Consider the following 24,297-nt stretch of genomic DNA (forward strand, 5'->3'; position numbering starts at 1 on the left):
AGTTCGTAGCTGTGCTTCTTTGGGGGGAGGGGTCTGTGATGATAATGACGTTTAATTTGCTGTTGTTGGGTAAGTGGCTCTAACTTTCAGACAGGTTTCTGCTGAGTGACCAACTCCCTAACTTTTCCAGGAGCATTTCAAGCTTTGGAGAACAGAGGGAGCTGGACGCAGTGTTTGAAGATGATCTGCATCCATGTCTGGGTGGAAATAAATCTTTAAGGCCCCAAGGTTCAACAGGACGTAGTTAACTGAAAGAAGCTGCTGTGGGCTGGAAGGAAAATCCCTTTTCCTGGTGGATTCCTCACTACCAAAGAGAGCAGCCAGACTTTGCTCTGCGGCTCAGTCTGCCTGTGGTACAGCCCTGCTGACCCAGCACAGCAAATGCAGCCCTGCCAGGTCCTGCCTGCTCCCGGCTGCTCGCCCTGGCTGCCTCCAGGTGCAGACACTTTCGAAGACAAAAGGGCTTTGGCCAAGCCAAACCCGAGACTCATTATGGTTTTCAACAGCTCCACCTGGTCAGAAATCAGCGATGCTGCTCCGCTTTCCCTCGGCGATACCGTTCAGGTGTGGTGCCCGCACCTCCCTGCGTGTCTGGGGCCGCTCCCAGGTGAGCGCTGAGGCGCTACCGGGGGCACGGGGGGGCTGTGCCGCCCGCGGTGCTGCCGTGCCCGGAGCCGCGCTCCTCGTCCCGCGGCGGGACCCGCCGTGCCGTGCCGAGCCGTGCCGGGCGGGAGGGAGGGAGGCCGGCCGGGTGACATCAGCCGGAGGAGGGGCCTGCCCGCGAGTTTCTTTGCTCGGTGCATCACTTCCCGGCGCTGCCATACTCCGCTGCCCGCTCCCCGCCGCGGGGCCGGCGCCCATGGCGAGCCCGCCTGGCGGGGACAGCCCGGGCTCGGCCGCCCGACGCTTCCACTCCAGGTGAGCGGGGCCGGGGACAGCCCGGTCGCTGGGGACAGCCCGGCCCCGCAGCTCTGCCCATCAGCGAGCCTGCGGAGCCCCGGGGACAGCCCGGTCCCTGGGGACAGCCCGGCCCCGCAGCTGCGCCCGTGCCCGAGCCCCGGGAGCGCAGCGGGGTCGCCGCGGAGGGAGGGAGCGCTCAGCCCTGGGAAGCGAGGAGCTGTTGCACGGGTGGGGATCCGGCCGGAGTAGAGTGAGAGGAGCCGGGAAGGACGCGGCGCTCCCTCCTTGGGGCAGCTCCCGCTCGTGGGTGGTGGGAGCTGGCGGTGCTCCGGTGGGATCTTTGGCACGGGAGCCAGCGGCTGCTCTGCTGAGGAGGGTGATGCTGAAAGCTGCTCGGCGCTGGGCAATCGCATGGGAGGCTCCTAATCGCACTGCAGAGACTTCGAGTCTCAGCTTTAAAACTGGGCGCTACAGAAATTCACACAGGGCTGGAAGAAAAAAAACAGCTCTAGGCTGTTTGGCGTTCATGGCAATGCCGTATCTTGCCCATTCTCTCGGTTTAGATCAAAAATGGAAAAGACTTAAGCCCAAAGAAGACTAAATGAGTCACTTTGAGGCCTTACAGCATTGTTCATGCTGTTCACCATCGTTGTGTTTTATCTCTCCTCTAGCAGTCTGAAGTGGAGGTGCTGCAATAGCTGGACTAGAAGGCTGAAAGAGCCCAAGAATGCTTGAAGTGTATGGGATACAGTAGCTTTTCATCATTCTCTTTGCAGGCTCTGCAATAATTAGTGCAGCAGCTAGTGGGTTGTCTGCTTTAATGAGTGTTGGTTCATTAGGGCAGCAGGTGTTTCTCGGTTATGTTGTATTGTAGAGCAACTCCAGGGAAAAAGGAGGAAGCAGAGTTAATATCATTGCTCTGCCTACTCTGAGGGAGCTAGAGCTGTGGAGAAACCTGCTGGATTTTAACCAAACTTGGGCTTCTTCTTTCTTTCTTCTTGTTTTTCTTGGAAACTTTTTGGGGAGGAAATTTTGGTCACTTTTGCAAAGGAAGTTTTCATGGGAAGCTGCTTATGACAAATGTGTGCCTGCACATGAACACTGCTCCCAGCTGCTGGTGAAGAGAGAACAGAAGAGAAATGGGAAGCATTTCTCCTGTGGCTTATCTGGATGGCTCTGGCAGGGCATGTGGTTTTAAAAGTCTCTGCTGTGCCTTATAGGCCTTGAAAGCAGGTGCTGGTGGAGCCTGTGTCCCTACTGCTCTGTGAGATAAGTCGTAAATTAGTTTCTTCCTTAGCTTCACTTGTGTTGCAGTGCAGAAACTTCAGGGTGAATTCAGTGCCTCTCTCTGGTGTGATGGGTGGAACCTCAGGCGATTGTTTTGGTGGTAAAGCTGTAGTAACTGGTACCAAAAGCTTAATATGTGGGGTTTGTTTTGTTTTTTTTTTTTTTTTTTGCTTAGGAGCATTAATTGATGTGTAAGACCTGCAGAAGGTACCTGTGCAGGCAGGGAGTGCCAGAGCCCTTATCTGGGGAGCTGGGGGAGGTATTTTCCTTCTAGGAAACGGGGGTGGGTGGGGAGAAGTGTGCCAAAAATGAAAGTGTTTATTAATTTTATTACATCCCTTAGTGGTTCCCTAAATTCAATCCCTCCTAAACAAAGGCACATGCTCTGTTGTGCTGGCAGCAAATAATCTGTGTGCTGACTGGGCCAAACATCTCTAGTTACAGAGACTGAAGTTAAATCTCTTGCTACAGCAGTCACATGCCACAAAACCGGGGTGTTTCTGTCCCTGGGCAGCTCTGTACATCTCCCCTGCTCACCTTTCCGATGCCATTTGCTACACAGGACTGTCAAGTATCCAGGAGAACTTGTTGGAAGTCCAGGGCTTTGGAAGCTGGGACTCTGCAGGGCTGGTGTGTCTGTGGGGGTCAGCTCCTGGTGTTGGGTATGGGGTCACTGCTGGGGGCTTGTTGGAATTGTCCAGTTCTGTGATTGTGCTCCTCAAACTCAAGTTGACTGAGTTCTGTGTGAGCCTGAGTTACTGCTTTACCTTCCATGAGGTTTTGGGCTGGTGCTAATTGAAGTGCATTAGTTCAGCTGTGTGTAACCTCTGAGGACTTGTTGCAGAATAGGGGTTGTAGGAGCTGTGCAATACCTGCTGGCAGCAGGTGTCCTGCTCTTTCCCACTGCTGCAGGTGCTCTAACTTGCCTTTTTGTGCTGGCTGGCTGATCCTGAATGTGTAGGAAGCATCAAATCCATCAAATGGTTCCCCTGGACTCTGGAGAGTGACAAGCTCGTGCTTGGGACAAGTCCACCAGCATCCAGAGAGCTCCCCTGGATTTGGGCCCTTGCTTTTAAAAGGCCACTCTGGAGATGTCTGGGTCTGGGAGGGAGACATGGACATGTCCTGGGGAAACCATCACTGTACTGCACTGACATCGTGGAGATGTTATTGATCTCAGAAAGAACGTTAGATAATGCTGCAATCAGCCCAGAAATGCATTAATCTGGCCTGAGAACGCCGATAAAAGCACACCTTGTTCCTCCCTCTCCCTTCCCTTGCTCTCTGTTCTCCTGCAGTCTCTGTTTTCCAAAGCACTGTTGGCTTTTGTGATGTTTACAAACTTTTCTTGATTGTGTCACAAACAGTCCCCATCTCACTCATTAGTGTCACCACGGTGAGGACCTGACCTGCATGAGCATCGGGCAATTAGAGAGAGCTCTGAGCACCACAGAGCTCTGAGAGAGGAGGCTCCTTCTTCCTGTTCTGCTGGGAAAACTGGGATGGAAAAATTGCTGGCCTTCTGACACAGAAGGCAGCGAGAGAGGGCACAACTCAGCGCGGTGGTTGAGGCGGAGTAAACTGATGTTTGCAAAGCAAACTGGGGAGAAAAATCTGCTGCTGGGGTGAACCTGTGTCTGGAATCACTGCTGTTTGTTTTGTGTGTATCCAGGGGGTAACAATACCGTGGAATTCTTTGATATTTTCCCTAGTTCTTGTAAACTTGCACAACTTTTAAATCTGGACTTTATATAAGGCTGGCAGCTATTTTCTTTCCACGAGGTGGTGGTTAATTGTATCTGCCTGAGGTGAAAATTAGCACCAGCAGCAGTGCTGGGTTTGGAAAAGGGCAATCAGCTTCCTCTGTGGGATTGGGAAAGGGCTCAGGTGCACTACCAGAAAGCTGGGAATGACCATTTGGTGTCTGTTTACTCTGTAGATTAAACTTGAAATTGCTTGATTATTACCTTTGTGAATGCTGGTTCAGAGGTTTCTGAAAGATTCTGATTTTTCTTCTGTAGGCCCCTGCACTCAGTCTCCACCAGGCAGAAGGATGTGTAAAACAGGACAAACATTTCTAAAATAGCTGTGCTGCATAATAGGTGGCCTGAGCAAAAATTATATGATAGCTTAGCAGGCAGGGTTGGCTTTGTAGATGTCTGTTTTGGGATGTTTTGAACAACTCACTTGTACTTTCAGCTCTGGTGAGTCGTGTGGTCATCGCAGTGTGGAGCCAAGCAGGACACTGAGTGTCTGCCACAGCAGGGAGAGGGATCCTTGTGGGCAGACCTGGGATTGGCACTTGGTGCTTTGCAGCAGGATTTTGGGCATCCATTCTGATCCTGCTTTGCCTCTGCCCTGTAGGTGCTGCTGCAATACAAACAGTTCTTGTCCTCAGGGCGTTAACTGCAGCCTGTGCACATGGAAACGGAGCTGAGGTGATGCCCTGCCTTCTCCCTGTGCTGACTTGCACTTCACTGATTCAAGTTCTGCTTGTTGTGCCTCTCCTGGGGTGAGAGCAGTCCCTCTGGATGCTTTTTCCTGAAACCCTGTGCCCTGTACGGGGGTGTTTGTGCCAAGCAGACAAGAAAGAGAACGTTGTGCCTTGGCCACGTGTTTGTGGTTGTTCAGAGTTTGTCTCTGAGTCAACTGAAGTCAAATCAGTTTGTGACTCATGTGTGGCCTGAGGATGCCCCTCAAAGCCAGTTCCCTGCCAGATGAAGTTAATAATCACACCAGAGCTGGGTCTGGAAGCAGCTGTGACCCTTCCCACCTGGAATGTTGGCTGTGAGGCAGGAGCCAGCTGTGCTACCCAGAGCTCCGTGCCCAGCTGCTGAGGTGCCTTTTGCTACCTGTTGCTTTGGTCACTGGATGCTTCCCTCCTGGGAAAGTGTCTCCAAGAGCTCGCAGCCAGCAGGAGAGGAGGGACACTGGAAAGAGTTCCTGTAGGCAGGAGATTTGTGTTTGGATCATGGTGACTGGGTGCAGCAATTTTGTTCACTCCATGGGTGCTGGGTCCTGTTCTGGCTCCAGGTCCTGTCAGAGCTTTGGCTGATACCTGCAGCATGAGCTGCTTATGCCAGAGGCAAATCTTGTGTGTGATTAATTTCTGTTTTCCTGGAGGATGTGACCAATTAGGGATCTGCTGCCCCTTAGTTCCAAAGTTAGTGCCTGTTACACCAAAGGATGAAAACGTGTTATGAAAGCTGAGAAATGGATTTGTTATAGAAGAGTGATTTTTAAAATCCTTTTTGGCTCTTCCTCTCTTGAGCCAAATGCATCTGGACCATGACCACTGTGGTGATAGGAGACAGGAGCAGGCTGCACAGCTCTGTTGGCATTTGCCTCTTCCAGCTCAGTGATGAGTGTCCCAGACATTGGATTTTTTCCTGATGTATTACATAAACCACAGGGGAAAGCCTTGCCTTGGTGGTGCCTTGAGGATGAGCAAAGCCATAGCCAGGAGCAGAAAGGCTTTAAATTGGATGTGCTGGTAAAAGTCTGGGGAATCAGCTTCTCCCCTCACTGATCCAGGCCTCAGGCTTGGAGGGAGCATCTGTGGGAGGCAGATAGGAAGGGATTTTTTATGGACTGGCAGTGATAGAATGGCTTAGTTTGTTAAAGGAAGCTCATCAGGATGGAAGATCCTGCCTGGATTCAAACCTGTGGACTGTGTGTGTGTTCCCATTAAAGCAGGAGCTCTCCAGGTGTGCCCTGAGGGGTGACATTCCCACCTCTGGTTCTCTGTGCTTGGAGCTGGAGCGAGGGCAGGGGGTGGCAGTGCTGGCGTGGGGCACGGGAGCCCTGCAGGACCACCCTGCCCAGCCCCGCTCATCCTGCCCTGAGTGGATCTGGGGTGACCCTGGCCTGTGTCCTGGATCACCTGCACAGCCACAGACTTCCTAGATGTGGCTCCCTTCATCTGTGCTGTTCTAACACATGCCCAGGACACGACTTTGGCACTGCTGTCTTTACTTTAAGCTCTTGACAGAGCAAATGCTGCTCTATCTCAAGCCTCATCTCCCCAGCTCTCACATTCCTGCTTTCCTCTCTGTTCTCTCTTGCCTCCTCTCCAGCAGATCAGGAATCTTTCTGTTACTGGAGAACATGAACTCTATTTTTGTTGTGGCATGTTGAATTCTTGCTGTCTCATATTTTTGCTCTCGAGGTGATGTCCAAACTTGCATTCATACTTGCTTGAAGAAGAACAGGTTTGAACTCTGTCAGGTCTTACACTGCAAGAAGCCACAAGCAGCAACTTTCTGAAAGTGGAGAGATGGATTTTGCTAAACTCTGGATGCTCTTCTGCTTTAAGAGCAATTTTATCTCCAAATTGCCCTCAGGTGTATCCAGTGCTGTGTCCCATCCCAGTCCTGCTCTCTGTGCCCCTTTGATCAGCCAGCCCAGCTTCAAGAATTCCGCTTCCCAGTTATAAAATCCTTTGCCAACCAAAGCCATGAAACCCAAATTCCTCCTGATCTGGGCACACAGGCTGAGTATCCCAACCACAAAGTGAATTCTGGGCCTGGGCTATTTATATTGTCAGTGGGAAAGCTTTTCATTGACTGAGCTGTTCCCTCCCTAAAGATACTTTTAATTAAGTGTTATTCAACAGATCTGACTTTCTAATTGGCTTAGATTTAACTGGTATAAATGGGGTTTATTTTTTTTTCCACTGAAAGCTGAAGAAAGTAGGAGTAATTTTGTTGGAAGGCTATTTGCATTCAGAGTCATGTCCATCTGTTGTTTAATGTAATAAGCTGATAGACTGAAATAAAAAAGCCAAAAAAACACCCCACAGCCAGAAAGTCAACATCCCTGCCAGTGCTTGGTGAGGAGAAGGGGAAAGGGACACGGCTGCCTCTGCTTTGGAGCTCTCTAAACAATGCCCAGCAATGTTATGCAACTGCCTAGGGAAGGAAGTGAAAAATTATCATTACAGTGCAGTTTCAAGGGCAATATTAAATGAGCAATTTGCAGCACAGCCCTGTACTTAAGTGCCTTAACTCACTTCTCCTGAGATAAAATTAACAGGGCTGCTTAAGGACAATAGCCATGACCTCTGTTCCCATCAGGCGAGGGGCAAAGACAGGCTCTTCTTACAACTGAATCGGAGGCACTGGACTGAGAGCCTTACATTACCAGTGTAATGGCCTGGTCCTGCAAGTGCCTGATGGATCCCTGCCCCACTGAAGCCTGGAAAAGGGGTGACAAGCATCTGCTGAAGCACTCATTTATACCTGCTCTTCCTTATTTCAGTGGAAGGGATAAAAAGACCTTCTGCAAGGCCCTGGACCCTGGAGCAGCAACAAAACCCTGAATTAATGACTTGGAAAGCAGTGCTGCTGTCTGTTCAGTATTTTCAGAGTAGGTGTAAACAGCTTAAAAGTCTTCTCCTCCCATTTTACTTTTAGCAAGAGGATTTTGCCCAAGAATGCCAGGCGCTGGAACCACAGGTGTTTTCTTTCTGACTCTGAGATTAGGCAGGATCTGTCTAAAGAAGCTTCACCTTCTGCTGTGAATCAGTAACTCTGTGCAGCTGCTACCCCTGGAGGGATTTTTGAAAGAGGAATATTGGATTGTCTTGGCTCCCCTCAAGCTTTTCTGTTACCCTTTGCTCTTAACACCTTCTGGAGCTGCCAGAGGGGCTCTTCACTGGGAGTTTGGGGCTAACGCAGGAGAAAGATCAAGGAAAGGGATTTAAATGGGGAAAACACTAATGCCATAAGTCAGTGTAAGAGCTATTTCATGTTCCACCTGGGAGCAGGTGTTTTTTCTTGGAAGCTGCTTTTAAAAATGCATGGGTAGGACTGGGAGCTGTCATTTCTGTCTGCAGCTGCCTCTGAGCAGTGCAGGGTGACTGCTGGAGGCACCTCTGAGCACACGGGGTGTGACAGGGCTCCTTTCCTGCCCTGGGGATCCTGGCTCCCTCACATTCTCTGGCTGCCAGGGAGCAGAGATGGCTCCTGAGAAAGGGAGCCCTTTCCTGGGTGTTGTGGATGCAGCTCCAGCTGCTGATCCGCGGTGGGACCTGGGACAGATTCCTTGATTTGCAGCCTCTCCCTGCTGAGCCTGGGAGGATTGGCTTCTGCTGTAGGAGTGCAGCAGACTGAGCACAAGGAGATCAGCTTTGCCACAGGGCAACACAGATAATTAATAGTTGCGCTGAGCTTCCCAGGGGAAGCTCCACCCCGCTGCTGGGACAGTGGGTCCATGGGTGCTGGAGTTTCTCCGTGCCTTGATTAACAGAGCTGCACAAATGTGTATTTGCAGGTAGAACAGAGGGGTTTGTTGTACCAAATGGATTCCCAGTTCTGGTTCCAGGACTTTCTTGGCACTCCTGTGATTTTGCAGAGCACTGGGCTGTATTTGCTCTGGGGTGGGTGTCACAGCAGGTACCAACTGAGTGTTCACCTGTACCTGGTGGTACCTCCCTGGGCACTTTGGTGTGAATTGCTGTGTTTTCCTGAGCTCTGGAGCAGCTTCAGCCCAAATTAGCTGCGGGACAAGTTTCTCCTGTGATCCACGCTGCAGAGTTGAGGTGGCTCTCTGTGCACTCCGTCTGTGGAATATCCATTCGTGTCTGAGGAGAGCTGGAAATGCAGATTAATATTCATCTCTCTGGGGCTATTTGTTAATTACTGTTATTCATGGTTTGTATGATGGTGCTGAGTGGATCCTGGCAGGGTTGCATCCGTTCCAGGGTTTCAGAGTGCGTTGGTAAACACCGGTATTTTATTGCAGCCTTTCTGGGAAATATTGTTCCTGTTTTCAAGGGTGGGAAATTGTACAGTCTTCAGGGTGAAAGAGAATAGAGGTGGCAAAACTGGGAGCTGAATGTCCTGACTCCCACTCCTTTCCTTCAGCACTTCCTCACCCACGTCAGAGTGAGGGTAATTGTGCCAATTGTGAATTGGAGACCTTGGCTTCGTCCTTTACCGAGCCCTGCTGGGCAGTACAGCACTGGTGTCACATGAAATTACAGTGGCTCTGCTGTTCTAACAGGGAGCAGAAAATTGTTGAGGAGGAAGTTACGAGCTGGTGGATTAAATACCAGGCTCTGCCTGTTCACAAGGTGTGATGTGGTGGGAATGCTGCAAACCCCAGGAGAAGGAGCAGCCTGGGTGGCCCTGGGGTCTGGTCCCTGCGAAGAGCCCAATGCCAGGGACTGGCTTGAAGAAAGCAGAACAGCCCTGAGTGCTCAGGCACCTGTGACTCCACATGTTCCCTGTCTCGCAGGCTTTGAGAAGAGAGCAGGTAATTTAAACAGGGAGAGAGGGACACAGAGCAATGTTCCCTGTCAGAAAATCCTGCAGGTTAAATTGTGTGAGTGAGTGGAGCTGCCCTGCCTTGAGGGTGGTTGTCTTTTGGGGTATGGTGAGAGATGGAGAGAGAAAAGCACATATCTATTGTTAAAGTCGGGCAGGAAGGATTTGGGATGGGCAGGAGCTGCCAGTGCTTTGAGGAGGGTCCTGTCCTTACTGTCCTTGTGCACTCACAATATCCCAGCTGGTGCTGCAGCAGCAACAGCCCCTTTTTTTAGCAGCTGTCTGCAGAGATTTGTATGGAGGAAATGCTCTGGGGATTGGATCTCGCTGCAAAACACAGAGGCCATCAGATTCAGCTTGTTTATCAGCCAAGCCTTCTGCAGCATGAAGGCAGGAATACAAACCACCAGCGACTAACAAATGAAAATATCGAGCTTCCTAAGCCACGGGTGTTTCTCTTTCCCTCCTGACAAGCAAGCCCTTGTGATTTCCAGCTTGGGAAGCCCACGGGCCAACATCTCATGGCGAGTGAGTGGAGACTTGTATCCATAAAAGCAGCTGAATGTCCTGGAATTGTGATACTCCACGTGTACCTCCAGGCATTTCCTGGCCTCTGAGTTCAGCCGAGTGTCTGAGCTCCTGCATGAGTCTAAATAATAAAACATATGAGTTCACTGCAATGTGCCCAGAATTTTAAGGCCACAGCCCTTGGCCAGCTCTTGTATGAATTGCTTCCATCAGGGCAGTAATCCAGGAAACTACGAGCACGAACTGCTTGGTTGATGGAATTCTGTGGTTTGGTGCCTTCCTGGGTAAAGCCAGGGGAGAAAGGAAAGCTGCTGTTTTCTCTGTGGTCATCCCTTTCATGTGCCCCACTGGGAAGGCAGGCAGGGAGTGTTCCAGCAGGTCCCACAGGCTCTGAGGAGATCCTGGTCCATGGTGTGTCCTGTCCATGGCCTCCACAGTGTGCTCAGGTGTCTGAGGAGTTAATAATGAAATGACTGAAAATACCCACGTTTTCCTCTGCTGTTCTGAAGAAAAGAAGAACTCACTCTGCAAGATGTTCTCGCCAATGAAACCATCCTTTGGCATCAGTGGTTTTGGCAGAAAGTGGTCATCAGCTGTGCCAGTGAGTGACCACTTTGCAGAGGGGACTAGCAGCAGATGTGTCACAGAAGGATGAGGAGTGAGTAGAGAAAACAGCTGTGTTCCCTGCACTGAGCAGAGTGGTTCTCCTGTGGTGGAAATCCCTTTCTGCAGGGCCCTGGGTGAGGTTGTCCCCAGCGTGACTCAGGAATTCAGCTCAGGTTTGCTGGAGCAGGGTCAGGCTCTGGCTCTGCTTTGTGGAGCTCCAAGCCCATGTGCTGAGGGCAGAGCTCACCTGGCCAGGGCAGCTGTGTGAGCAGCAGCTTGGGAAGGGAAGGCAGGAGATGCTTTGCAGACCTGGCTCCAGACAGAACTGAGTCACTTGTCGAGGCTGACGCTCTCGGAGCTGGTTGCCTGAGGCTGGCATGGCTCAGACAGAGGAGTGAGAAGGCAGCCATCCAGATACACACAGAGGAGAGAAAAGTAACAGCTCTGAACGTGTGACTGCAATGGAAGTAAAAAAAAAAGCATCCCCAATTAAAGCCATGTGTGTTGGTGGATGTAACTGCTCCTGGAAGGTTGGTGGAGGCTGTTTGTGCAGCACAAATGCAGCCGCTCCGGAATGCCCTGGATTAGAACAGGCAGGCTCCTCCAGCACACGGAATCTGTGTGGAAACAGAGTTGTTCCTGCATGGCAGCAGCTCCCCCAGCCCACCACCCTTAGGGGTTAAGGTAAGAGCTGTCTTGTCACCTGTCTCCTCCTCCCCTCTGTCCCTGCTCCTGGAGCACATTTTCCAGGCAGCCTGGTGCTGTGCCATGTGTTTGTTTCACTGCTGGATGATGATGATGTCTCTGTGCAGGAGCAGAGGTTTTTCTTTTCCTGCAGACATGCATAATTCAGTTGTCAGGATAAATGGGCTCCCTGGATTTGGGCGTGTGTGTAAGCCTGAAGCTGGATCCTCCCTTCTCTCACCAGTGTGAGGCAGGAGGGGAGCAGGGAATTCTCCCAGTGCTCCAGAGCAGCAGCCTGTGGTCTGTAAACTCGTTGCCATACCTGTGAGGTTGCAAGAAGGATCTAAATTAAACCTAAAATAGGCCTGTGGAGAGGAGCATCCTTGCTGTATTTGAGAAGACTTATCAAGAAACATGATGTTCATGCAAACTCCTCCCGTGCAAGAACAGGACTGGAGCCCGCTTCACACATAAAGAACACAATCTACGTGACAAACTCTTATCAAACATGTATTTGCTGCTGTTTACACCTGTGATTACACTGCACTAATGCCACAGTGTCAGAGCCAAACTGATGTGGTGTGTGGGGAGGAGCAGGACTCGCCTCCCTGCGCTTGATTTGCACAGACGTGTGAAGTGTTTCCAGGGAGGATGTTTTCCATGGAGCCACACTGGGACAGAAGCGCTAAAAATCTGGGGAGATGGGGTGGAGGACTCAGTCCCACAGTGCTGTGGAAGCAGCTTGCAGGATGCTGGAGGGTTCCCTGCAGAGGCAGCACACACCCAGCACAGTGCCAGACAGCAGGGCTGTTCTCTGTGGAGCAGCGAAGCCGAGCGGAATTCTCACCTTGCGCGGAACCGCGTGGCTTCCTGGGAATCCTGCCACACTCGGGTCTGTGGGCTTGCAGATTAATCTGGTGGCATGCATAGATTTTTCCACAGTGCCACAGAGCACCCAGAAGTATTTTTGGTGCTGCTCTGCTGGATCTGGGTTTGCACATAGGAGCTGCAGGAACAGGTTTAGAGATGCTGGCGAGGGTTGCAGTGGACACCTGGCTGATATTTGAGCTCCTGGGGAGCCTCTTTCCCTGTTTTTCAGACAGATGTGGAATGATCTTTACAAAATCCAGAGGGATGCCCTGCAGCTGTGTAACAGCCAGGGAGAAGGGCAGTGTTCTATGTGAGCTCTTGCTCTGTTGGCCAGGGGAACCTTATAAACCAGTGAGTGTCTCTGAGCTGATGCCTGATTTTTGGCACCCCTGGAATTTTCAGGGAGAGCACAACAATGCTTTCAACAGCCCTCTGAGCAGGAGACAGCTGCAGAAAAACAATGTGAAATCAGTGCAATCTGCTGTGCTGCAGCTTTGCCAACAACAGTCCGTCCTGGTGGCTGGCAATGCTTCAGCCCTGACAGCTCTGCCCACGGCCCTGTGTGACCTGGGAGAGCCACCTTTGTGAATCCCTCTGGTTTGAGCACACAGGGCTGTAATCACCGAGGGAGGGACTGTCACAGGCTCTCAGTGGTGTGCTCTGGCTTGATTTCACCCTCCTCAAAGGCTTTACCAGATGGTCATTTGAAAAAGAAGTTGCTGCTTGTTTGGATTCATTGGATTTGTCTGGTTCCTGCTATTTGTTCTTCAGTGAGTTCTGCAGGAAGTACAAGGGCCAGGTTCGTGCTGGCTCTGTCACTAAGGTCCCATCCAAACCGTTTTCAGGTGCAAGTGCTGGTGCTGCAGAGCATCCTCAGCGTTCTCTTGGGGAGCTGGGATTGCTCAGCACCTCCCTGGCTCAAAGCCTGCATGGCCCAGGATCAGGGTGTGAGTTTTCTGATGGATCCCAAAGGCCTCTCTCCCTTGGACTGAAGCACTTGGCCTGGGGCTGACGGAAGCAGATGAGACAGGAAGGGAACAGAACCAAATTGGTTGTAGGTTGCTGTGGAGTCAGTGGAAAAAACTGTGGTGTGAACTTTGTGATGGTTTCCTTTTCTGCTGCATCACGATGACGATCCCATTGCCCTGCCCTGAGCATGGTCTGTGGTTTGCAGGGGGCTGTGGGCAGGAAAGGCAACACATGGGGTGTGTGTGCAGCCTTCAGCTGCTGCAGGAGGTTTGGGGTGGGGTGGGACATGGGCAAGAACCTGGGACAGGCAGAGGTGGCTCCTTTGGCTGGCTGGGCTTGGCTGTTCCTGGGGCTTGGCAGCACCTTTTCCATACACAGTTGTTTTCCTGCTGCAAGCCCATGCTCCGAGGCGGGAGCAACTGGCAGGCTGAGAGGAAGGAGAAGTGGGGGCTGCAGCTGGAGGGGTTTGAGGCAGCTTGAACAGAGAATAGACTGGGGCCTGTGGGAAAACAAGCCTTGCTTTCACTTGAGAAGGTTGTGCAGGAAAGGAAACCTCACACAGCCTGTACAGCCGCCCAGAACAACTGGGATGATTGTGCTGGTGGCACTTATGGAGCTGAGCTTGACCCTGCCAGCAGCTGGGGGTGGCAGGACCCTGGGGCAGGAATTGGGGGAGGCTGTGATGTTTTCAGTCAAAGCTGTCTCAGCTCTGGTCCCAAGCTGCTCCCTTGCTATGTCTGGTTTGTGCTGGCACTGCTGTGTTGGAGCTCCAGTGGGGTCCATGACAACTCATCCCTGGCCCAGGCAGCCCCTTCTCCCATCCCAGCAGCATCCATGCTGCTCCCATGGGAACTGGCTGAGCCCCCCACTGCGTGTCTGGGGGGCAGCTTTAGAGAAGAGATGTCTGTACATCTCTCATTTGTGGTTCTTCTGAATTTGGAAAGAGCTCCCCAAACCAAGACTTGCCCATTCTCAGTATTAAGTTTGACCTGAATGAGCTGCTCTGTACTGGTGGGTAATAGAAGCTGAATGGCATAAATGAAATGGGTAAGAAATAAATTGGTTGTTTTCATTGTGTGGTTGTTGATCAGGCAGTTACTCGTTTTTCTAATGCATATGGTAATTGTAACCTGCTGTATTCTGCAGTGTGGCTGTTTAAATCACAGTGTATATTTTAGTGAGAGATGTGTTGACCCGATTGCCAAAGGAAGTTTGTAATGAAAAGCCTCTCAGCCTGCATGTCCTCTCCTGCTCTCTGGCTTCTGGAAGTGACTGAAGGAAATAGCACTTCACTGCTGCTGAAACCATCCCCAGAGTGCTGTTTAATGGCAGGGTGATGGATTAACCTCATTAGAGGTGCTAGTGTTGTACAAGAAAGCAAAATGCTCTTGGAAAACTCAGGAAGTTTCCTTCATTGTGCTGAGTTCATTCCAAGTCTCCTCTGTGACAAAACAGGAATGTCTAAAACCCCATCCTGTTGCAGGTGCTGGTTTGCCTGGAGCTCTGCAGGGCACATTTCAGGGGTCAGGTGCTGCAGGAAAGAGACAAACTGCTGGGTTTTGTGTTCCTGGGAAGGAAGGAGCATCCTCAGGCATCAGCATCATGACTCCACTTGTATTTGGCAAGCTGGTGCTCCTGGCCTCTGCGTTTATTTCTCTTTTTCTCAGATGGCTGCTGGTGGTTGGGTTTATGTCCTGGTGATGAGCTGTGCAAAGAGATTGTGTTCCAGGCTCATTTTGTTCTCACTCTTCTTGAAAGTGAGTTCTCCTGCACAGTTCTCCTTCAGAGAATTTGATCAGTTCATACACTCGGTGGATTCATAATAATATTTTTTTCCTTTGGGAGTCAGAACATGTTTTAATGAATTAATTTTCAAATTGATATCTCCTTAATCATCACTTCCTCAGACCCTGCAAAGTATTTGCATCCTATAATTTAAGTGCTTTGAAACTGGGTATCAAGTGAAACTGTTAACCAGGATGAGATGAAATTCACATTTGCCCCTTAATCTCGTCTGAGCATTTTCAAGTGCTCCAAGTTAATTACATCCATGGTAGTCCTTTGATACTTGAGTAATTTTGGAGCACAATGATTTAAATTTGTGCTCTCTGCCTGGTAGAAATTTCACTCCTCAGCTGACACAGAAAAATTTCCTTGTGTTGTCTGTTCTTTCTGTGGGTCCAGCTGCATTTGTGGGCAGGATTTGGGTCATGGATTCACGATAATTGTTGCCAATGTGTCATTTACTGAGAGCCCAAACCTTCCAGCTGTGGATCAGGTTTCCAGAGGTCAAGAATGTCTTCAGCTCCTGGAGTTGGGGGCACTTCTTTGGGCATCTTCAGTGGTTGTTTAGCATCGTGCTGAGCTGGTGGCACGAGCTGTGTGAGCATCCCTGCCTGGATGGAAGGTGCTGCACCTCATTCCCGATGGAGCAGCTGCCCTTGGCACTCGTGAGGGAGCCCTGGCAGAGGCTCTGGGAGCCAGGGCTCCTGGGTTCCTTTCCCTTCTCTACAGCTGACTCACAGCAAGGCATAATTTGCCCACAGAGCCTCAGCTGCCTTTTTGAAAAATGGGGTAATTGCTGCCCTCGCACTTCTGCAAAATATTATGGAGTCCTTAGGTTGAAGTTTCTGCACCTACCGACTCGGCATCATAAACTGCTTCACAAAATGCTCTGAAAACAGCAAATAACTCCCATCTGTCCTCTGTTCTCCCATCCCCACAGATCAAAGCCACAGAGGTTGTGTAAGCAGGGGAATGCTGGATGACTTTTGCTTTCCAGCAGGCAGTGGGGAGTTTGAATTTGGATTTCTGACAATGACGCAGCTTGTTGGAGCCATTCTGCATTGAAATGGGGTCCTATTCAGCACTGCTAATAAGAGGGTAAAGGCAGCTAAATACAGCTGTCTTCCTCAGTGTCATTTGGGATTTATTAGCAAATATGCAGTGGAATTGAATCCCTTGTAAGTACTCTGCAGCTAATGGTAGATAGCAATTAGCTGAAATGACTACTGTGGAGCACTCATGCTGCATCAGTGAGGGGACAGGAAACCTGGAGCCAGCACACAGACCCAGCATCTTCCAGAACTCCCTGTAGCTTTTCCCTCTGGATTTTCTGTTTCATGCCCTTAGCAAAAGATTGCGGTGAAAATCGCTCCGTCTGGGTAATCCCTGGAGCTCCAGCTTGAGCAAACACTTCCCCAGCAGCAGCAAGTGTGTGTGTACATTATTATTTTCAGCTCAGGGGTCATTGAAAGGACTCACTGCAATGTTCCTACCAGCAAAAGTGTGTGGAGTGAGAACCTCCTCCCCTCCAGATGTGCTGGAGGCCCAGAGATGTGAAGGGATCTGGCCCAGATGCTTGGAACCAGTTCAGAAGCTGGGGAGGACGGGGTGCAGCATTCATGGTTTCATCTCTGACCTTGCCTCTCCAAACTCAACGGGAGGTTTTGTTTCCTTCCCCTCACTAATGAGGTGAGCTGTAGGTCAGGGTGGCCCAGGGGTTCTGCCCTTTGGCTGGAGGGGAACCAGCTCCTGTGTGCTGGTTTCAAGCTTCCAGAAGTGCTTTGAATCAGGCTAATTCCATGTATATCTTGATTTGTTTGTCACCCTGCCTGCCAGCCTGTGTTTGGTACAGAAAACTGCTTGTCAGGAGAGGATTAGGGCTGGGGATGTGCTGTGGGTGGGGAGTGAGGGGCTGTGCTGGCCACGTTACACCTGAACTGGTTTTGGGAGTGAGATAATCGAGTATTTCCATTATTCTCCTGCCAGGTTGCTGCTGGGTGTGTGGATATGGAGCAGTATGGATAAGAGGGACTGAATGATGGATGGATGCAGTGCTGTGGCAAGGGGATGCCATTTCAGGGTAGGAAGTTGAAACCACGTGTATTTAGGAGCAAGTAAGGGGATTTTCTTAAGGATTGGAGCTCATTTGGGAGCAAGAGAGAGGCAGGTGTGAATGTGCTGGACCCTACCTGGGGCAGAGTAACCATGGAAAATTGCCCAAAACCCCTTGGGAGAGTGCCCCGGGCAGAGAAGAGCAGTGCAGGGCTGGCCTGAGGCTAAATGCGTATAAATTCACCGTGAATAAACTCGGGCTGTGCCTCAGGAGCATCTGGAACAGCTTTCCTCAGCTAGGGAAGCACGGGAAAACAGTCGGAGCCTTTGCTGAGGCTTTGGCACAGGGAAAATGTGAACTCCTCCAGTGTGTCCCTGTCAGGGGAGGGGACACATCCCCAAGGGTCTGGAGCCACCTGGACCTGGAGGTTCAGAGTCCTCAGGTACAGGAGCCGTGCAGGGCTGGGAAAGGAAATTGCTGAAGGGAAATAATTCCCAGCTTGATTGACTGGCAGCACGCCCTTGAAGAAAGTAATTATTTAAATGCACATTTAGTTCGTTAAGGCAGTGAGTATGCATTTACACTGAGCACCTGGTAAATCTGATCCTTTTTTGGTTCGGAAAATGTTTAATTGCTCATCACCAGCACTCTGGAATTAGATTTATTTTTGTACAAAACTTAATCAGATTGCAAGCAAGATGCTAAAATCTGTTGCTTCGCTAACTCATATCAATAGAAATACTAAGGGGAATTTTTTACTACTCTTGGTGGTTTTGATGGGTTGTTTTCTGCCTTGCCTTCTGTCTAAAAGCTTGGAGTTTTGAACTATGCAAGGTCTGATTGGGAACGAGTTTTGCAGTCGCCCCCACTAACGTGAATCAAATCTCTATAAATACCTTTCTTTTTCCCTTTTCTCCTTTTTTAAAGGCAGTTTCACCTTGCAGGCAGGAAGAGGTTCTCTTGCCCTGTGGTATTTGTAATATTTAAGGCAGCAGGCAGCTGACCCCAGGCTCTGTCTGGTGACACGATAATTTTCTGTGTAACCTGAGGGATTTGTTGTCAGCAGTGACAGGTTGCTGTGAGCAAGGCAGCCCTGAGCAGGATGTTGGGAGGTCTGAGTGGGCTCCACACTCCAGCGTGGTGTTCCCACTCTGGGGACCTCTATCATCACCAATTATAAAATCCTAATTATAGTGCTTGACAGCAGTCACGGTGATGGTTGATAATGGCACTGATGATACCTTGTGCTGCTCCCTTTATTTCTCACTTGACAGTGTCCTTGGCTTCCCCAGCACTCCTGGGACTGTCTGTGCCTTCTCCAAATTGCTGAAAACATTTGATATGTAAGAATCTTTGTATTTTACCTTTTCCAAAGGCACATTTTTGCTGTGGAATTCTTTGAACAAGCTTGCAGCAGGCAAAAGGCAATCTGTGCTCCAGCTCCTCATTAGCTGCTGCCTGACAGTGATGGGTGACCCTGGCAATTCTTGTGCAAGGCTGCTCCTCCCGTTCTTCTCAGCTCTTTCTGCCTTCGCATCAGTTATCCTTTAAAGAAAAACTTAAGGAGGGAGGGAGGGAGGCCCTGCCCATGTTGGATTGGGAAGAGGTTTCCTCCTGCCTGTCACTGCACAGTGGAAGGTCACCCTTTTCTGCTTCATGAGTGTGAGAAGCAACACCCATTCCTGGACTGGGGACTGGCAGGTGCCACGTTGATGGGGACCAAGTCATCTGCCAGCATTGTGCCACCCTCTCGCCCCCCTGGCAGAATTCTGGGCAGATTGCTGAGTGCATTTGTGGCCAAACACTGCATTTATATGTGGCCTTTTATTGCTTTTTCAAAAAATATTCTCTTTGCTGTTGTGCTCTGGGAGCCTCCTCCTTCACTGCTGTTTTATGGGATTGTGTAATCCAAGGTGTGGAGGAGCTGCAGGACTTGCCCAGCTCCAGCTGGGAAGTGATGCTGGGACTTGTTGCTGGGCACACCAGCCCTGTTCTGATTTCTAAATTACAGATGGTGTCTTCAAAACTTCATTCTTGTCTGGCCACACTTGACACAGCCTCTCATCTCCCTGCTTTCAGAAGGAAATGTTTTGGTCTGGGACTGGATCTGGGGGAGGTTGTTGGACCTTTCTGGGTGCTTGTGGTGAGGCTGGAGTCTGGGATGATTGAACTGGATGATCTTCAAGCTCCCTTCCAACCCAAACCGTTCTGTGATTCTGTGAATATTTGGAAATCCCACCTGTCTGGAGGAACACACGAATCTGAGTGGTTTGCACTGATTTAGGGCAAAGCTTGTGAGCAGGGGCTGCTTGAAGTGACCTTTCCCCTCTCCCATGGTCAGATCTGGGATGTGTTGGTGGAGAGAAGGTTGAGCATGGTGGGGGAGTTGTGTTAAGCAGCCCCAGTGTCCCAGCTGTGAAAAGCAGCTCGTGTTGTGCCAAGTCTCTTCTGAGCTGCACCAGATGGCCCAGCCCAGCTCCTCCAGCCTGTCCCAGTAATCTGCTGACTCAGGACAATGGGAATCTTCTTTGCTGGCATTAAGGCCTGAGCAGCAGGTGCTTGCTGAGGCGACACAGGCTCAGGCGTGTTCCCTTGTGTCAGCAGAGCAGAAACTTCACACCTGAGGGCTGGGAGGGAGCAGGATGTGCCTCTCAGACAGGGCTGGTTTGGGGCCCATTTAAATGGGCAGGGATGTGCTCTGTGGGATCTGCCTTCTGCTTTTCCCAGGTCTGAGAGCTGCTTGGATCATTTCTGGAACTTGCAAAGCTTCCTGGGTGGCCTCTTCGGAGCCTGGCAGGTTAAGGAGTGCTCTGCCCAAAGGTGACCTTTTGGAGGAACCCTGAGCTCTCCACCTGACAAGGGCAGGTTTGAAGCCCTTCTGCTCTTGGAGCAAGCAGGCAGCAACAGGAAAAGCTGATGGACCACAGGGCAAAAGAGCAGTCCAGAAGGGAGGGAGCTGCTTGCCTCTGACCATCCCACGGACTCTTCTAGGGCTCATTTTCTTGTGCACACTGAAAATACGTGAGTGAGCCAAGACACTCCTGTTCCTGGAATTCAGCAGTGGACTCACCTCTCTGCTACCTGAAACAACAGTGGATGGAGGATATTGAATTTCCTGGAGGAAAGAAGACGTTACTCTCTGTAGGCCTCTGGCAACAAAAGCAATGCTCCTTAATTAATGGTTGTGCTGCCTGTGCAGATGAAGTGGAAACTGGAGACCAGCTGAAAACTGGAGAGCAGCGTGTGCTGTATGGGAGGGAAGATGCCATCAGCATCTGCAAAAACCTGGGGCCTGCCTGCCTGCAAGATTGTTCCAAGTAGACCTCAGCCCCACTGCTTCCTTCTGCCAGTGGCTTTGGAGCTCTGGGTGTACGTTCAGAAAATGCACAGACAGCAGAAGAGGTAGGGGAGAGCTTGGACCTTGTCATGGACTTTTCCCTTTACTGGTCTGTCAGGGTGGTTCAGGTTTGTCCTTTTAGTTGTATTTTATGGGCAGTTGAGTTATGGGCTTTGGAAGCTTTTTAAAGTGGAGTTTTAGTGTGCTCGAGTTTGTTGCTTGGCCTTTAGTTGATTCCTCTGCCCTTGGCATTGTGTTCCTGAGTGCTTTTGAGCCTAAAGCGATTGAACTGCATGCAAAGGTGCTTCCCAAAAGTAGTTCTGAAGGGCAGGTGGGTTTTACAAGTGGGTTTTGTTTCTATTAATAGTTGCAGTCCTTGTTTGTTGTCCAAGGCAGCGAAGGCTTGGCAGAGCAGGATGCAGGGGAAAAAGCTTCCTGTCCCTTCCCCTTGTTTGCTCAGGTCCCAGTCTGAGCAGTGATGTTAATTAGATAAGTCAGATACTCTGCAGAGCAGCCTGTTCAAGGACAAACAGATTTTAATTAAGGGCTGTGTGCACTGGGAGGTCATGTCCCTGCCTTGTGCCTGGACAGTTACTATGAGAACACCAGGGAAGCACCCAGAGAGTGTGAGTGGGTCACAAAGTGGGCTCTGGGACACAAAACTGGGGTATGGCAGATATGGTCCCACCCTTGCAGTGTGTACCTGGGTTTTGCTGCTGTCGGAATGGGAACCTTCAAGCTCTTAAAATAACCCAAGAAGTTCTATGTGAGCTATGCCATGAATTTGGGAAATCAGTCTCCAGCTCAGTTTTTTGGACTGTTTACAGCTGGTGAACTCAGTTTCTCAAAGAGAACCTGGATATTGGGAAGAGTTTTGTTTGGGCTGAAATTTGAGCTCAAGTTAGTTTGCTTCTGTCTCTGCCACCTTCTAACTGGAATCATTAACTCCAGTGGTAGTGGCTCATTCCTGCATTTCAGGTCCTCTCAAGATTCATCCCCACTAAGCTGCCTGAAGTTAATCCTGCTGATTTGAGTACAGGGTGTTCCTTGTCTTCCTTCAGTCCCAAAGCTCCTTTCAGCTCTTTGGGATGTATCAGCAGAGACTTGTCAATGCCTGATGATGATGCAGGATCTACAAACCATGGATGTACCTTGGGACTGATGAAATTTCGGGGGGATCCCCAGGCACAAACTTATTAATTTTCATGTGGTCTAGCAAGAGGATCAGCAGAGAGAAGTTAAATATTTTTAGTCGTAATATTTTTATTCCTGCTGTCAAACAGAAGCTGAGGCAGGGACAAATGCAGCACTGGCACAACAAGCAGCTTTCTTGTATAAATAAAATAGCCACTCAAATGTGGGCTTTGCTTTGGAATCAAATGTTTGTGTGGGAGTTCGGGCTGGGAGCTCACAGCAGCGGCTTCACAACCCCCTTCTCCCTCTTGTTACCTGGTGGCTTTGGGGACAAATGAACAGGGAGGCAGAAGAGGTCACAGGTGTGTTTGAGGGGAGAGTTTAAAACCAGGTCTTCTGCTATTTTTCTTTAGTTTGGTCAGTCCTTGTGGCTGTCCTGCTTTGGAGGATGCCGTGGGGCTGCCAAGCGTTGGGTGTTTGGAGCCACGCGGAGCCGACTCAGCAGGGAGATTGCCAGGGAAATGGGCTTGGATTTCAGAGGGTTTATGAACTGCTCCTGGAGGAACTGGCTTTGTTTCAGCTGAGGCAGCTGAGGAAGCAGCGTTCTGCCTGTTTGTAGGGCAAGCGTGTCAGGGTTGGAATTTCCTATGTGCATCTCCCTGTGCCCCTTCGGGAAGGAGAGGCGAGTGCTGGTGTGGGATGGAGATGTGGGAGCACGGGCCTGGAGCAGGAGGAGCTGTGTCCTGGAGCTGGTGTGTGCAGGGCAGGTTGTCCTTGCTCTGCGGAGCCCCTGGTTGCAGGGCTGGGCCTGGGCTCCTGGGAAGCATCTTCCAAGGCTCAGCAGGAAACTCCTCCAGGAGGAGTCTGCTGGACAAGTTGTTCTCTTGGGCTGGGTACCACAAACTTCCTCCAAGTGCTGAGAACAGACTAGAAACCACCTGTGGGCATTTTATTATCTTCTGACAGACCCTTGCTGTTCTGCTTCTGGACAAGGGAGCTGTGTTTTTTTTCTCAGCAGACGTCCACCTTTGACCTAGATAGTTTTGACTTTTAAAAATAAATTGAGCAGAAGGAGAGCAAAGAGAAGCATCTGAATAGAGGAGTGGGAACATGCTGCATCCATCCCCCTTGGGAAGGGGCTGGCTGTGCAGCAGGTGAGACATTTCCAATGAAAGCTTAGGAATCCCTTTGGAAAACTTGGGATCTGCGTGGTCTAACAGGGACAGCTGTGACTTAGAGAGGACTTGGTGGGGCACTCAGAGGGGGGTGTTTTCTCTCTCTTGAAGCAGTGTTACTGCTCACAGTGCTCTCTCTGACAGCGTGGAGTGTGCCAGTGCCAAAGGTGTCAGAAAGTGCACGGGGGGAAAGCTGGCCTGGAGGCCAGTGTGCCGAGTGCCTGTGGAAAAAGTGACAGCAGGAGAGTTAATGAAAAGCAGACACCGAGCACTGGGAGCTGCTTGGCCAAGAAAATCTGCACTGTCCAGGGTTTTCTCTGGTATCCAGTAAAAACCTGTTACATTTTGGCTTCCCTCTCTGTTACCCCAGGGAAAATGGTTCAGGTATAAATACCTGGATATGTGGGATATGTAGCTTCTGCAGCACAGCTGTTACTCCTGTGATGATTCCATGTCTTGGAGCCAGGAGCCCTGAGCTTCTTGTCCAGATTCCTACTGGGAACCCAGGGGCTGCCTTGGGCTGCTTGAAGATATGGTCTGTAAATCAGAGAACCTTAGAATGGTTTGGGTTGAAAGGACCTTAAAGACCATCCCCTTCCAAACCCCTGCCACAGGCAGGGACACCTTCCACTTGAAACTGGAATCTGGATGCTCCTGTGCTTTGAGCCCAGGGGAAAATGTAAAGGTATGAATGAAGCAAACTCTGTAGCCATTGCAGAGCAGAGTGGGAGCACTGCAGCCAAACTCCTCTAGAAATAATTCCCTTGTTTTTGGCAGAATGGAGGCATCCTGCCTGGAACTGGCCCTGGAAGGAGAGCGCTTGTGCAAGGCTGGGGACTTCAAAGCTGGGGCAGCCTTCTTTGAAGCAGCAGTGCAGGTGGGGACAGAGGACCTGAAGACTCTCAGTGCCATCTACAGCCAGCTGGGCAATGCCTATTTCTACCTAAAGGAGTATTCCAAGGCCCTGCTGTACCACAAACATGACCTTACCCTGGCCAGGTGAGTGTGTCAGCACTGCTTCATCCTCATCAGACACAGCCTTGAGTGAGGACAGGTTCTGTGGGGTCAGAGCCCAGCAGCCTGAGTGGATCTGCTCCAGAAATCCACATCCAAAACTGGCCCTGGGGGTGATTGTCCTGTGGAGAACTTGGGACACGATGGGAATGTGTCAGCTGCCCTCAGAGCAGGGAGATGGAGAAAGGGATGTGGATGTGAGGAGGGTGCTTGGAGAAAGAGCAGGACAGGGTCCACTTCTGTCCCCAGGTACTCCCTGTAATGACCTGCAGTCATTAGAGCAGTTCTGAGACAGCAAATAGGGAACAAGGATCTGCCTTCAGAATTGTGGGAGCTTGTGGGAAGCTCTCCAGCCACACGTGTGTGCTGCAAAGCTGCAGCTTGAATCTGCCTCCAGCAGCTGGTGAATAAAAGTCTCTGAGCTCTTTAACACCTCCATCTTGTAGAACCATTGGAGACCGAATTGGAGAAGCCAAGGCAAGTGGCAACCTTGGGAATACACTGAAAATACTGGGGCAGTTTGATGAAGCCGTTGTTTGCTGCCAGAGACACTTGGACATTTCTCGGGAGCAGGGAGACAAGGTAATGGTTCCAACAGGAAATATTTCCTGGCTTTAAAAAGAATCTGTCTGCAAGTCAGTAAATGTGATCTGGTGGAGGTGGGCTTTGGAAGGGGCTGCAGGGTGA

The 24,297-nt window shown here is 50.6% G+C and overlaps 1 protein-coding gene across 2 annotated transcripts in view; it reads left to right on the forward strand.

Annotated features, from left to right (window-relative positions):
* The first annotated feature begins 809 nt into the window (after positions 1-809).
* GPSM1 (G protein signaling modulator 1) overlaps positions 810-24,297 on the forward strand; it is a 66,868-nt gene continuing 43,380 nt past the window's right edge. The window contains exons 1-3 of one of the 2 annotated variants that reach the window (XM_048325688.1): positions 810-918; positions 23,374-23,595; positions 24,057-24,192. In XM_048325688.1, the coding sequence (XP_048181645.1) occupies positions 860-918; positions 23,374-23,595; positions 24,057-24,192 (417 nt within the window). In that variant the 5' untranslated portion in view covers positions 810-859. Of the gene's footprint in view, positions 919-19,540; positions 20,353-23,373; positions 23,596-24,056; positions 24,193-24,297 lie in introns of those variants that run through there. The other variant, XM_048325687.1, reaches the window with a different exon arrangement.

This window comes from Corvus hawaiiensis, chromosome 21 (genome assembly GCF_020740725.1).
Source record: "Corvus hawaiiensis isolate bCorHaw1 chromosome 21, bCorHaw1.pri.cur, whole genome shotgun sequence".
Lineage (NCBI taxonomy): Eukaryota > Metazoa > Chordata > Aves > Passeriformes > Corvidae > Corvus > Corvus hawaiiensis.